The 14,239-nt window shown below is 44.0% G+C and overlaps 1 protein-coding gene across 2 annotated transcripts in view; it reads right to left on the bottom strand.

The window, feature by feature from the left end:
* LOC144128955 (fat-like cadherin-related tumor suppressor homolog) overlaps nucleotides 1-14,239 on the bottom strand; it is a 79,542-nt gene that overhangs the window by 28,697 nt on the left and 36,606 nt on the right. For both annotated transcript variants that reach the window (XM_077662786.1, XM_077662785.1), the window contains exons 17-22: nucleotides 9,446-9,751; nucleotides 5,143-5,351; nucleotides 4,682-4,811; nucleotides 2,984-3,984; nucleotides 2,199-2,352; nucleotides 251-490 (exon numbers count right to left, since the gene is read on the bottom strand). In XM_077662786.1, coding sequence (XP_077518912.1) covers nucleotides 251-490; nucleotides 2,199-2,352; nucleotides 2,984-3,984; nucleotides 4,682-4,811; nucleotides 5,143-5,351; nucleotides 9,446-9,751 — 2,040 coding nt within the window. The remainder of the gene's footprint in view (nucleotides 1-250; nucleotides 491-2,198; nucleotides 2,353-2,983; nucleotides 3,985-4,681; nucleotides 4,812-5,142; nucleotides 5,352-9,445; nucleotides 9,752-14,239) is intronic.

Here is a 14,239-nt window from a genome sequence, read left to right as displayed (position 1 = left end):
ACCACCCAAACAATCTTCAAATTAGTTACCACACCAACATGGGAGTTTTCTCAACTTAACTGCCTGTCAAGCATAGGAGTTTTGGCAACCCCACCACAAGCTAAAGAGTGCTGAAAAATTAAATCTGTGAAAGTAAAGTTAATTAGATCAGATTAAACTAGATGACATTAGATTGTATTCAATTTCATTACATCGAAGTTCATCTGTATTTGAATTAATCTTTGTTTCTTCTGATGTGCATTCCACTCACCCAAATCACGGTCAGAGGCATGCACTTGGGCAACCAGGCGGCCGGCAGGCGTGTCCTCGGGTAGCGCCACCTCGTAGGTGCTCTGGCCAAACACAGGCGGGTTATCATTGACATCACTCAGCAAGAGCTCCACGCTGCTGTTGCATTGCCACTCCCAACGAGCCACGTCACGCACATGTGCCACCAGTGAGTAGTGCGGCCGCTGCTCTCGGTCTAGAGGCCGGGTCGTGTGCAGCACCCCTGCGTTCGCGACACGTTCACAGGCAAGGATAAGTGTGCATTTGAATGAACCAAACGATGACGCAGAGCTGTTGTAAATGACCATTGGACAGCACATAAAGAAGCTAACAAAACTTATGTTGGGGCACTAAAACAAACAAAAAATTACTTCATGCAAACCGCACTACCATGCATGTTCCGCAATAACCCTAAACAATTCTGGTGTGTTGTTAACCCTTCATCAGAGGCCTCAATAACGCTAACAGACTCTAGCAGAGTTCCTGTAGCTGAGTCTGAATGTCCAACGATTTGTAATTGTGTATTTTTCAATGGAACAATTTGGTCCTTTACAACGGGTCATTATTACCCAATTACCTGTTGCACCGCCAAGTAGTATATGTTTTCTTTGGCTTCCAACATTCAGGTTGTCTGTTTTGCATCTTACTCGTGTGATAAAAGTGCACTAGTGGTTTCAAAACAAAACTTATATACTACAATATCCAAACAGGTAACCTTCATGCATGCTTGTAAGCCTCAGAGATCTGCAGTGTTTTTCGGGTATTTTGTCATAAAGCTTGTACTTGCGATACCAGCCTATGGCGGTGCTACCTGCATTTTAGTTTTTGCCCTTTTTTTTTACCTTACAAGAGCTTTGTTTTCAGTAAGAGTAGTCTTTTTGTGGTTAGGAGCTGGTACTCTATTGATACAATCCAACTTCGATTTCTCCTCAGTGCGTTATCCATTGAATCACTCCCCTCTGTACTATAAATTGGCCTTGAAGTTATTAATAAATGAAATGAAATAGGCAGGATTTTTACACAATCGCTTGCCCAGCCGGTGACACCTCAACTCGGCCCCTCTTCGGGACTCCCCATGCGAAATTCTGCAAGTGGGCTTTCCCGCATTACCCACATATAGAAGAGTTGTGAAGGCAATAGAATAAGCGCCATGGGTGTGAGTGTTTGGTATGTAACACATTATGGTAGGATAAAACAAAAAACCACGCACTTTCCCGTCATGACCACATCTTGTTCTCATCACGTGCGTTATGTGAGAAAGCCCTCTTGCGGAATTTCGCACTAGGTTCAAGTCTATCAGCATTTTAATGTGACCGGTCCCCGCAATAGACCACGAAGAAGAAAGTGAAGAGGACACATTTACCCTGTTTTCTTGACACTTTGAATTTGATCTTCATACAATTTACTCAGATATCCTGGTTGGTTTTGCCACGGTCGCATTTATGAAAGTCGGCGAGGTAATCAGTCCCTGCAGAATATTCGGAAATTTTCAAACATTTGAAAATTCTCGAATATCAATTTCTCGAATCGCATATGAACCGAATCACAAACATATCAGATTCATATTCAAAATTATGAATATTCGCACATTCCTGAAAACGAGTAAAAAATTTTGCAAGCATTTCTGCTATCCTGCATTATGCGAGGACCCAGCAACAGGCATTACATTGTGCTGTGCAACACCCCATTTCTCCCTTTCCACACTGTGCTGCCAGTGCAGTGCCCTCTTGCTGTGCCACCGCATCCTCTTCTACTCCTTACTTTCCTACCCCCCGCGCTGAGCGGACGTCTCTGCCGACAACCCGGATCTGGGGGTTCATGCCATTAACAGCTATCACCATAAAAAAAGAAAGATCATTCTAGCTTTGCAATGCTTTTGCAAAATAAAAAAATTTGCCCAAGTACTAGCAAGATGATACTGAAAGCTTTACCACTGCTGGCATCCAGAACAAAGTCCTCAGATCCCTGGCCTGACAGGTAGAAGTGCAGCTGAGCATGGTGGGCATCATCCGCATCCGTGGCTCCAACCGTCAAGATGGCAGTACCCACAGCAATGCTCTCCGAGACAAGCTCCGTGTACTTGGACTGCACAGGCCCACACCGTAACCAGTAAGGGAAAAAGCACGTGCCATGCTCTTGACAAGACACAAGCATTTTCTTTTCTGTAACCTTGCCATTCATACTTATAACATCATGTTAAAGAATTTACTCGGGTTTTCAAAGCTCAAACTCCATATGCCAAAAAATAACGTCCGACATGGTTGAAATCTATTTAAAGAAATTTATGCTCAATACCCAAGACGAACTTTAACAATCACAATATCTGTTATAAGTGAATTGCGCAACAACTTTATTACTATAAACATACGACACTTATCCCATGGGCAGCTTTAGGATCATAGTGCCATGCCAGCGTAACGGTATTAATTTTGACAGAAAAAACAAGTCACTTCTAACAGCTGAGAAGCATTCAGATTGTTGGTAACACTTGAGCTCGTTTAGCCTGCTATCAGTAACAGTAAAGTGCAAAAAATTTTCTGCTGAACAATACAATAGTTGTCAGTAATTACAAGGGCAAGTTCAGTTAAAGCAAAACAAAAATGAAGAAATATCACACTGCTAAGAAAAGTGTGTGCCCTGGGCATATGTCGCATACTGGCATCCAAAGAATACGGCATTTAGCTCACAACAATTACTGACGCAAAAAAAATCTCACCTTGAGGCAGATTGGTGGATTATCGTTGCTGTCCAGGATGGTTATATCAAGCTGAGTCATGGCCACATGCAGACCGTCTGTGGCCACCACTCGAAGAGTGTAGTTCTGACGTGCTTCCCTATCCAGCGGTCTTTGTACGAACACATCACCACTACTGCGCACTGCAAACTGCTGACCAGGATCACCGGAGAGCACGTAATAGCCAACAGGAGCCGGCTCCTTGTCAGCATCTTCCACGCGCAGGCTGGCAACTACAGTGCCAGCAACAGCATCTTCAGAGACTTGCACTTGGTATAGGGTCTGCTCGAACACGGGAGGATTGTCATTTACATCCAGGACCTCCACGTACACCCAAGCTGAGGAAGACAGCAGACCGTCATCACGGGCCCTCACTGTAAAGTTGTAAAATGGCACGGCTTCTCGATCGAGAGCTACTAGAGTTGTAATAACCCCACTCTGCGGGTCAATCCGGAAGATGTCAGCAGCTGGATCAGTCTCTTCGTAAAATTCGTACGTCACCCTTCGCACTGAGACATCAGGGTCGTGTGCCACCAACCTGGCCACTACACAACCTTCCTCAGCATTCTCAGCAACTGCAGTCTGGTATGACATCACATCGAAGACAGGCTCACAGTCATTGACATCCATGACATGCACGGTCACATCAAGTGCGGAAGCCAGACCACGGGGTGTCTCTGTGCGCAAAGTGAGCTGATGTGATGCCTGGTGTTCGCGGTCAAGTGGCGCAGCAATGACCAAGTTGTTTCCTGCATCAATGCTGAACTCCGAGCTGCCTAGAAGTGTGGTGCCTGGCGCCAGCGCCAGCAGTGGACTGCCGAGAGCTGCACTCTCACGAACATGCAGGTCACGGGTGGACACACCCAGCACAGGCAGCTCTTCAGGTGGCTGCACCACAGCCACCGTAACAGGCACCACAGCCCAGAGAGGTCTAGGATTACCCTGGTCACTGACGTGCACGAAGAACTGGAACACGCCAGCTCCTGCAAAAGTCAAGCCATCAAACCCATGAGTTCACATGCACAAGGCAGAAAGAGGGGCACTAGACAACCACTGAACATGTAAGCGACTCCAAATTTCTTGAACATTCTGCAAACAACATCAATGCATATGCCAATGCATATGCCCCTGGGAACTAAGCACAGAACCCCAGGTAGTCCATATTTCCGGAGCCCTCCACTACGGCGTCCCTCATAGCCTGAGTCATTTTGGGATGTTAAGCCCAAATAAACCATAAACCATAACAGATTTTTTTGTTTTCTATGTTGCAGTGAAGATATAACAAGCACCATAAAGTGTCAGCACACCAGGTGACATGGTACACACCAAGACAAAAGGTTTCATGATCAATAAAGCTTGACGCAAATACCACTCACACAGTACCAATTAATTAAGTAGCTACAAACTAAGTACTTGATGAAGCTTCTCTGAAGATGGGTTACTGTTTAATATGCACTACAACATGCACTGCTACAGAAGTCAGCAGGAGTGTGTTTTACCATAATCTCAGTTTTTAAGGCAAGACCTTACAGAAATGCTTAGATGCAGTTACCAACTCAGGTGCAGCTGCTTCCCTGTACTGTGTGAGGTCTAGGGCAATTTGTGGGCCACTAAGCAAATACAGGATGAGATGAATTCTTCATATTTAACTTGTGAGTACGTATGAGACTACATGCTCACCTCTGAGGGGTGCCTTCAGGTAAAGCTCTCCCGAGTCGTGAGTGACATTGAACAATGCACTGACATTGCTTGGGGCTTCATGAAGGCTGTAACGAGGCCATGTTCCTTGGTCACGGTCAAAAGCACGAACCTGTAACCAACAGCAATTCTTTTTGAGCCCACTGACCACACTTCATTACCATTCTCATTTTTTTGGCCTTATTAATACGCAATGCAACGCAACACTACGATACACACTGCTACGCTATGCTATGCTTTGCTATGCTATGCTATGCTATGCGTTTCTGTCATGGTAAGTGATGTCGTGAGACATCTATTAGCAGACCGCTACCTCTAAGCATTTTATGCTTCAGATTAGCAAGTTTACAGCAAGTTACAGCGTCTTCATTCCTGCATTCATAAATTTCATTCTGCTGTAAGCATAAGCTTAGAGCACACAGCAATGGCATAACATGACTTGCCTTGACAAGTGTAGTGCCCACGCTAGTGTTTGTCCAGATGCTAGCCTCATATTCAGGAGCACCAAAAGTGGGCTCATTGTCATTGACGTCAGTGACAGCCACACGAACAAGAGCAAACGCCAGGCGGCCGCCACCATCAGTGGCAGAGATGGGAACCTCGTAAAGATGTTGATGTTCGCGGTCCAAAGCTTCCCGAGTCACCAGCTCTCCTGCATTAATATAAGTCATGGTGATGCAGTGAGTAACAAATATAAACATTCGTAAAAACCTCCAACAGTAAATGTTCAGGTAATATGATGCAGTCTTTGATCTTGCACTACTTTACAAAATGATTTGTTAAAAGCCAGCATGAACAAAAATAGAGAATTTCAACTGTATCATCAAGTCTTTATGTCCAAAGCATGAAGCCATTGAAAAAAAAATAGAAAAGGCTAAGAGCAGCACATTCATTGAAATACAGTCGCTGAGAGATTTCTTCAATTAGTGGGACCTGAAAAATGGTCTGAATAAGCAAACTGTCTGAAAAGTCCACAACTTAAAAAAAATTTTCTGCAAAAAAACCTTAAAAAAAACCGCTAGCTTCGCCATTTCTCAAGTGATAGATAATATCGGATCGTATCTGAACCAGTGTCATGCTTTCCTCATGTCCGCACGACATCACATCACCGATACCAGACAGTTGTGTGGCCACAGGTCACGGCCATGAACGCACCGCAATGCACGCGAAGCAAGACCAGTCTGTTTCCATGGGCAACGACGGTCGTGAAGGCTGAAAGAGGACACGCATAAGAAGCAAAGAGAAGCAAGCACCTCTAGCACCCTCTCCCCCATGTCCTCCCTTGTCTGCCCCTCACCATGGGCAGTGTCGACTAAGCGGTGTCGAATGCACTCTGCTTTGTAGGCCACCTCGATGGAAACAAAGAGCATGCCATTAAATGCCATGAACTCAGGTGGCAACAATGAAGAGCAAATCGCCAAGCAGAGAACTGGTTGGTTGTGACAGCGGTGCCTGTCTATATTAGGTAAAAAAATGACTTACAGTATTGCTGGCATCCATTTTAGCCTGAAAAATCTAACTTTTGGACTCCACAGAGTCCTAAATTTTCGTGGTGAATATATATAGTTTCCTATAATGCGCATGAAGGTTCCTCAAGTCCAAAATATACCGCAAGTCCGAATTACTGGAGGTGGAAAAATCAGTCGGCTACTAAACTATAACGTAGTTTGTTTTTTCTGCTTTTATTTTACCAGTCTCTAATACAGGTTCAGTACCATAAACAGTTTTTCGCATGTGACAGACATGCCCTGTAGACATTGTTGAAATCTCTGTGAAACAAAGGCTATAATACAACTATGATTAATGGTCTGCATTTTGTATGCATTTCAAATCCACCTAAGTTGGGTAGTGCTTTCACATTTTCAACCTATTTGCTGCCTCCCAGAAGGGTTTTGTGAGAAGAACTTTTCCAGACCACAAGCTACCAAATGTAAATGCTAAATCGCACTGCACCATCATACCATTGTATGGAATCCTAGAAATCATGTGGAAATTCCCTTAGAATCTTCATTAGACGTGACATCACATAGAGAATGGTTTATGAATATGTTCATATTGCAAACTATTCACCAACTTTTCCATGTAAATCAAGTTATCACACTATATTCTTTTATGGAGGAATTTCAAGAACATCACTTTGTCAATCTGTTCATCTAATAAGCATTTGTTTATCTGGCCTAATATTTAAACATATTTTTGGTTTTTCAATCTTCTGTTATTCAAACAGTGGTCTGCAGCTTTGAACAGCTGGCCTCTTGTAGCAGTACAAAAAGTTTGTTTATGTTTATGGTGGTTTAACGTCCCAAAGCGACTCAGGCTATGAGGGACGCTGTAGTGATGGGCTCCAAAAATTTCGGCCACCTGGGGTTCTTAAACATGCACTGTCATTGCACAGTACATGGGCCTTTACAATTTCGCCTCCATCGAAATTTGACCGCTGCGGCCGGGATGAACCCACATCTTTCGGGTCAGCAGCAGAGTGCGTTAACCACTGAGCCACTGTGGCGGCTTTTTTCCACGATTACGTATATACCCGCGTAATGAACCCCCTTTTCTTCCAGAAATGTTGACATCAGTTTGGAAGGAGGGTTCATTATGCGGGAAAAAAAGTTTCACGAGATTTTTTCGGAAGGGCTGAAATTTTATATCATACCTCCATCCGTCCTTCCGTCTTGTCATCAACAAACGCAAGTGGTCAGACGTATTCGTGCCGCTGGTGTTTAGCATCGTTCACTTTGATGCGATCCGACAACTTTGCGGTAGCCTAAGGCGCTGGCCAGTCGCGGCGAGGTAACGCAAACATGCTGAACACCGGCCCTGAAGGTCAGGTGCGTGTATTTTATGCGAGGATAAAAAACACACAGGACGGTTACGAGTGTGTAATGGGAATGTTTAAGCCTTAGCTTAGAGCACACAAATGTCTTGATGCTCGGCCAAGTTGGCTGAGAGCGCCGTGCCTCAAAGGTTGGAGCTCCTCAGCTGGCCCCACCAACTGGGGCGCTTCCTGATCCACCGGAGCTACACTGCTTATTGGCCACAGCCATTGTAGCTGCCCGAGGCCTGAAAGAATCTAACCAATAGACATCTCTGAACTGGCATACACAGAAGCGGTACAATGAAGGAGGGTGGAAGCATGAAAAAGTTGCCGGAAAGGGCTTGCCAACTTTCGCGCGTGATTGTGGGTTCTCTGCTTTGCGTAGAAGTGTATTATTTGGCTTAGGTGTTCATGACAACAGAATAACCACAAGAAATAAGACTGGCGCTATGTCATTTGCATTCTCACATTACCTTTCGATGATGCATTGCACTAACAGAAGAGGAATGGAAACATCTAGTTGGGGCAATCGAGATTTTGTGCTCATTGGTGTCCATATTAATGCAACAAATAAACATGGTCCCCAATCATCACTATGCCCTTTCACCCTGTCCATTGTCCAGACAGCGGGTCTCTGTTTTGACAAGACGTAAATATATTGAAAAAGTTTGGTCCCCAGAAAAACTGTCCATAATTCGAGTCATCCATATGAACAAGGGTCGCTATAATGGGGCACAACTGTTATTGCAGTGGGCCTAAATGCACATTATTATGGTACAGCTGAACCTCGCTACAACGAAACTGGCGGGGCACGCGAAAAATTTCGTTGAAGTGAAATTTCGTTGAGGCGAAAACAGCCCAAAAACACTGTCAGGTTGGACAACATAGTCCCAAAACATCATTTATTTCCAAAGAAGTCGGTCAGCTTCTTCTGCTTCTTTTTTGTTTTTGCCACGAGTGCAGTGGTGCGACCTTCGCACTCGGGAGCAGTTGCATCGCGACACCCTCAAATTGAGCACCAATAAATCTGGGGAGCACATCAAATGCTTCCATCACTGTTAGTGCAGATGGTGGTGCTAAATCCTCTGTGTCACTGTCATCATCCGATGATGCTGAAGGAACTTCCGCTTCCTAGACAAAGTCGCAATGCTCCTGTCGATTTCAGCGCACAAGCACGAGTGAAAAAACTAGGACAAACGCGCTGCTGTGTTGCCGGGCTGCTTCATCCTTTGGCGACGGATTGGTTGCGGCTCTGGCTTGGAAGAAAATGGGAGCTTGCCCCCTCGCCTTGTCACAAGGCAGCCAGCCCGATTGTCATCACCACCAAGCAATGGCAGTCTTCATGTGCATTTGAATGAGTGGATCAATTGGTTCCAGCGAAAGTTTAGTGAAACAAAGCAGCGTGGACCTACGGATGTACACAGATTAGCGGCGATATGCTTGTTTTATTGTAAGATAGATTTTTAAACCCAGCTTCGCATAGCAAAAATTTTGTTGCAGTGGAAACGCGCCCCAAAAATGGTTCGTTGTGATGAGAAATTTATCCCATTACTTTCTATGGCGAGCTGACAGGGAATTGTAAATATTTCGTTGAAGCAGTTCATTGTAGCGGGGTTCGACTGTACATTGCTATTCCCATGGGAGATCGTCCAGCAGGGAGATTCTCCAGTTCCACGCCCCTCTAACACAAATAACAAGGCCGCACACAGCATATAAAAACTACCTCTGAAAAGGCACCTTTAAAATACTAAGATCCAGTCACCCACACATCTCTCAACAGAGGTTGACATCATGGCACTTCTATGTCATTTTTGACACATGCTGAACCCTCCAAGCACCCAGAAAGTGTAATTTTTTATCTTGTTTGAGGAGCTCATAACTCCCACCCTGTGGGAAGAAATAGAAGTGAAGTGATTGCAAGGCCCAGTCACCTGTAGTGCTGTTGATGTTGAAGTGCAGTGCACAGTCTTGACTGCGGATGGCATATGTCAGCGTGCCCAGCGCCCCCTGGTCGGGATCCGTGGCAGACACACGGGTCACATGGGCACCTGGCGGCAAGTTCTCTGCCACCACTGCTTCATACACAGACTGGCTGAACCGGGGCGAGTGTTCATTGCTCGGCACCACCATCAGCCGCAGCTGTGTATAGCTCTGGTACACGCCGTCCGTAACCGAAATGTTAAGCTCGAAGCCCCCAGGTGGCCACGCAGAGGGCTGGTTGGACAGTGTCACCAATCCTGGATAGTTCAAAAATTACGGTAAAATACCTTTCCAGCAATGATCTCATAAACAAGCAGGCCTGCACAAGAATAAGAAAAGGCATCTTACTTCCTGCATATTTTATCGACCAGTGAAAGTGGTTAACCTTTGACATACTGCCGACAACTTATTTTTTGCGACATTTTAAGAATATTTTGCAGCACTAAATTTTGTGCAGTGCCCCACTTACGTGGAACCCAATGTAGCAGGAACTAAGCAATAGATAAAAATAAAACACACTGATTTTTCAGTTACAAGCTAAGAGAACCAGAGAGGTCCATTTATAGAAATGACAATGCATTCTTTTTAGAAAGAAAGCCGTCTATGCAAAGTTGCCATCACCGCATCAGCTACTTCTAGTTACAAACAGGAAACAATATAATGATATCATAGAAACTTTTTCAGGCCATAAGTAGATATTTTGCCGCAATTAGTCACAGAACGCATTTTTCTTGAACTGCATGCGATTCATAAAAAAAAAATGAAGTCCTCACAAAAATTAAGTCTTTTAAAGTAACTTAGCAAAGAGTCATCATAAATGTCTTGGGGAAAAGGAGCTACTTCTACAAGTCTCTTAGTCATGGGTGTGGTGGTATTTAGTGCAGCCTCTTTCAACTGAATCCCTGAAGTTCACCACAGACTAGTGATAAACAGCAGGAGTGTGCAAATATTAGAAATTTTCTAATAGCGAATCGAAGATCTTCCTACCAATTCGTTGTATGAATCAAACAGTGCATATTCATAATTTTTCTAAAGGAATCAAATATGTTCTCAAGTTTTCCGATACTTTTCAAATGATTGGCAGAAAGTTTAAATAAGGCGTACTGCAGTTTTCTCCGACTGTTTCAAAAACAGCCCACTCTGAAGCTGTATAGCATGCTGCCGCCATCAGTCTGCGCTGGATGGAGGGTTCAATGCCACGATGCAGTCCATTTCAATCGCGACGCTCATAATGCTCATACATGACCTCCAAGGCTGGGTAACATGGCAGGGCTCAGGCAGGTTGAGCAAACCCTGCTTTGAAATCCAATGTCGGAGACCATAGCTCATACGTAGTTCTTGCCCCTGCCATCCACTGAGATGTGGAACTAGATTATTTTTTTTCATCATCAATAGCAAAAGATAATTTTCCTGCACTTATAACATGACGGTCAAATATGCAGTAAATACTCGTTAATTCGACCCCATTTAAATCAGAAATCCGGGTAATTTGAGCTGCTGGCTTGGTCCCGGCCAACGCCCATTTAAGTCTAAGGTGTTGTATGCTCGTTAATTCGGACGCGACAGGTCACACACCGGTTGATTTGAACGAGCTCCCAAACAGAGGCCACGGCCAGCAAGAGATGTCAAAATAGCCCTACTAAAAACCTGAATTTCATGCTGCAGAGTTGCTCGCAGCTTGCGCACCTCTGACAATGGTGTGCAACGGCAGACATGCAGATGAACTGGTGGCTCCGTCTTCTAGAACAGTCCAACTACTTACTTTTGGTTTAACTTCTCTAAGCTTCATGCCAGCCCACAGCGACGGCTGCTTGACCAGCCAGCATCAGCCAGCCAACTGATGTTTTGGACACTGACTGGTGCGTCGCTGGTGTTTTCTCTCCTTTCCCCTCCCCCTCCCCCCTTCCCACTTCGGCGCCGCTGAGCACTTCCTTTGCTTCCATCCGAGTGGTTCCACCCTTCCTGCAGTTCTTCCAATACGCTGAAACTGTGCGCTCCTCATGTGCCACTCGCAGCACGTGCGGTGCAGCCTCTTCACACGTGACGATGCCGCTTGTAAGGGGTCTGGCACGGTATACCGCGTCGCACCATAAAAGATGCCGGAGATGCCTTTAAGATTTTGGAGCAGTTCTGCTTCGACGCTTTCGCCAGTATGCGTGCAATAAAGCATTGATGGAAACATGAAAAGCAGTCATTGCCATGTCAACCGTAACTCGAAAGCAGGTGCCCATTGCTCAGTCTTTCAGCAAATAAATTTACCGTGATGCAAGCAGTTCTTGACAGTTTTTTGGGATCATCCAATAATTTGAACATTTTTTTAGGTCCCTTGAAGTTTGAATTAACGAGGTTTTATGGTACTGACTTTGTGTCGAGCACCGCCAATGGAGGTCAGTGCCGTATCTTTTGACAACTATATCTAAACTCCATAAGTTAAAGCGCTGTACTACAGTGCCACCACTAGCGCTTCGCTATTTTGCAAGATTATATTTGTTTTATACTTTGTACAAATATTCCAACAAGTAGCTAATATTCATAAAAGTACTCAATTCATATTCAATTGACTCTGTTCCTATTCGATTCGGTAGCAAAGCTACACTGTACATTTGGCTTTGGAAATGTACTATATTTGCGCACCCCTAATAAACAGGTGTGCAGAGAGGCTTAACGTCCTGCAACATGACTAGGACCTGTAGGTTTCTGCCACAAAAAAATTTTAATTCTGTGAATTAGGGACAGAGAATCTGCAATATTCCATAGAAAACATCAAATAATGCTTCAGAATGCCTTTCGCATTACATTTGCAAACAAGAATGCAGTGTGAATTCTTTTTTTTTTTTAGCTCTTCAAGGTAGTAAACTTTGCATCCTTCAGGCCGCTAGGAGAAGCCAGCTTTTCAATAATTTTGGGGCAAACCGTATGGCATGCAAGTGCAAAAGGAGGAGGTGGCTACGGCTGTGGAAAAAAAGGCAGTGCAGGTTGGTGTGAGAGAGAAGGTACGAAATGACCTGAATAAAGTAGAGAAATGAAAGAAAGTGAAACAGGAGCAGAACTGGGCAGTTTGTAACATGAAGTAGCAGCGGCACAACAGGGCAGTTTGTAACATGAAGTAGGAGTGGCACGGCATTGGCAGCGCCTGCTGCTGGGAGGGGGGGCTGCATGCATTGACGTATCAGAGGCTTTGTTTTGCTCGATTGTGCCGCACGAAACTGAAGCGCTGCTTCTTAAATAACCTCAAGGTATACGTTGTTTTCATATTTTAGAGTGCCATCTGCGTTTTTAGGGTGGGAGGGAGGCCTGAGCTCTGGTAGGCTTGAATAGTTTGAGGCTGCGTTATAGCCGTAATAATATTTCTTTTAACTTTCTCGTTCCTAGTGTTTTGTTTTTTTATACTGCAGCCCATAACAACAGTGTGAGAAAGGCAATTTTTCTTATTCATTCAACACACACTAACTATAAGCTGTCCAAAGCAACAATACTATAAAAAAAAGAGAATGGGTCTGCTAACATACAATTCTGCAAAAAAATGCTTAAATCTATGATTTCTTGAGAAATCACAGGAAACTAGGTACCTTAGTTAAGACTGCAATGAAGGTGCACAGCAGGAGAAAGAGTGACAGCATTCCACCACTATACGCATTTAAGTCATTTAAGTAAGAGAAAAAGGCAACATGCACTGTTGATGCAGCCACCCGCAGTCCTAGGGCTAATATGCAATGCCCATTATCAAGACACACAACCAGCAGACGTCTGCTAGTGAGCAGCAGATGAGGCTAGAGCCAACATCAAACTTAGAAAGTGTTTTAAAAACCACATCCATTGCGGCCAAGAATATACTGTCTTTTAGTGGAACATGCTTCATACTGCACAATGCTTTTACACTGTAGCATGTTGAATATTACAACAGTTTTGATGGAACAGTACTAAATGGCACAAAGTTAAGTTGTTCCCCGCTTAGCGATAAGATAAGGTGCAGCCAGATGCTGTGCATATGTCCCGGATATTTTTAACAAATTACCTGATGAAATCTTTTCCGCAACATCTATAAGAGATCTGAAAAAGATGTTCAAGAATAAATGATAAAATTGCTGCTAACACTTAAAGAATTTTTTCAGTGTGGTAATATTTGTGCTTTTTGGTACTTCTTGTTTGTTCCATCGCTCGTAATTATTGTTTTTATAATTTTGTTTGCTTTTGTCGATATGCTCATGGATCTATTCATTTCCATCACTTAAGGCACAGTCACACAAGCAAACTAAAGGCTTAGACTGGCCTGTTTCTGATGTATCGCGCTTATTGATGAAAATAAAAATCATTATTATTATTCTGTTGAGAAATTTTCCTTTTGCCAACTCGACAATGTCGTTTCGTTACCAATCGTGGTACTATAGCTCTTCTACAGGAGTTCTGTGAAGAACTGTTATCAGCTTTTGATCAAAATTTGTTTAGCATTGCTTTATTTCTGGACATATCTAAAGCTTTCAAGTTCATCACAGAATTCCATTACAAAAACTACAACCTTCATCTGTAAAGTTCCGAGATTGAGTTCATTAAAAAAATGCGTTTAACACTGAGATCATTTGTGCAGCACCTCTTTGAAATAGTCTCCCTTGCAGTCTATACACAGCTTCCCCCGCTTCTTGAGGTCTTGGAAACAGTTGGAAAACGCTTCTTTTGGCAGGGCTGTCAGCTCCTTTGTCGTGGCGTCTTGAATGGCCTCCACGCTCCTCATCCAGCGACCTTTTAGG

This window comes from Amblyomma americanum, chromosome 4 (genome assembly GCF_052857255.1).
Source record: "Amblyomma americanum isolate KBUSLIRL-KWMA chromosome 4, ASM5285725v1, whole genome shotgun sequence".
In the NCBI taxonomy this organism is placed as follows: domain Eukaryota; kingdom Metazoa; phylum Arthropoda; class Arachnida; order Ixodida; family Ixodidae; genus Amblyomma; species Amblyomma americanum.
This window is presented reverse-complemented; position numbering and strand designations above follow the sequence as displayed.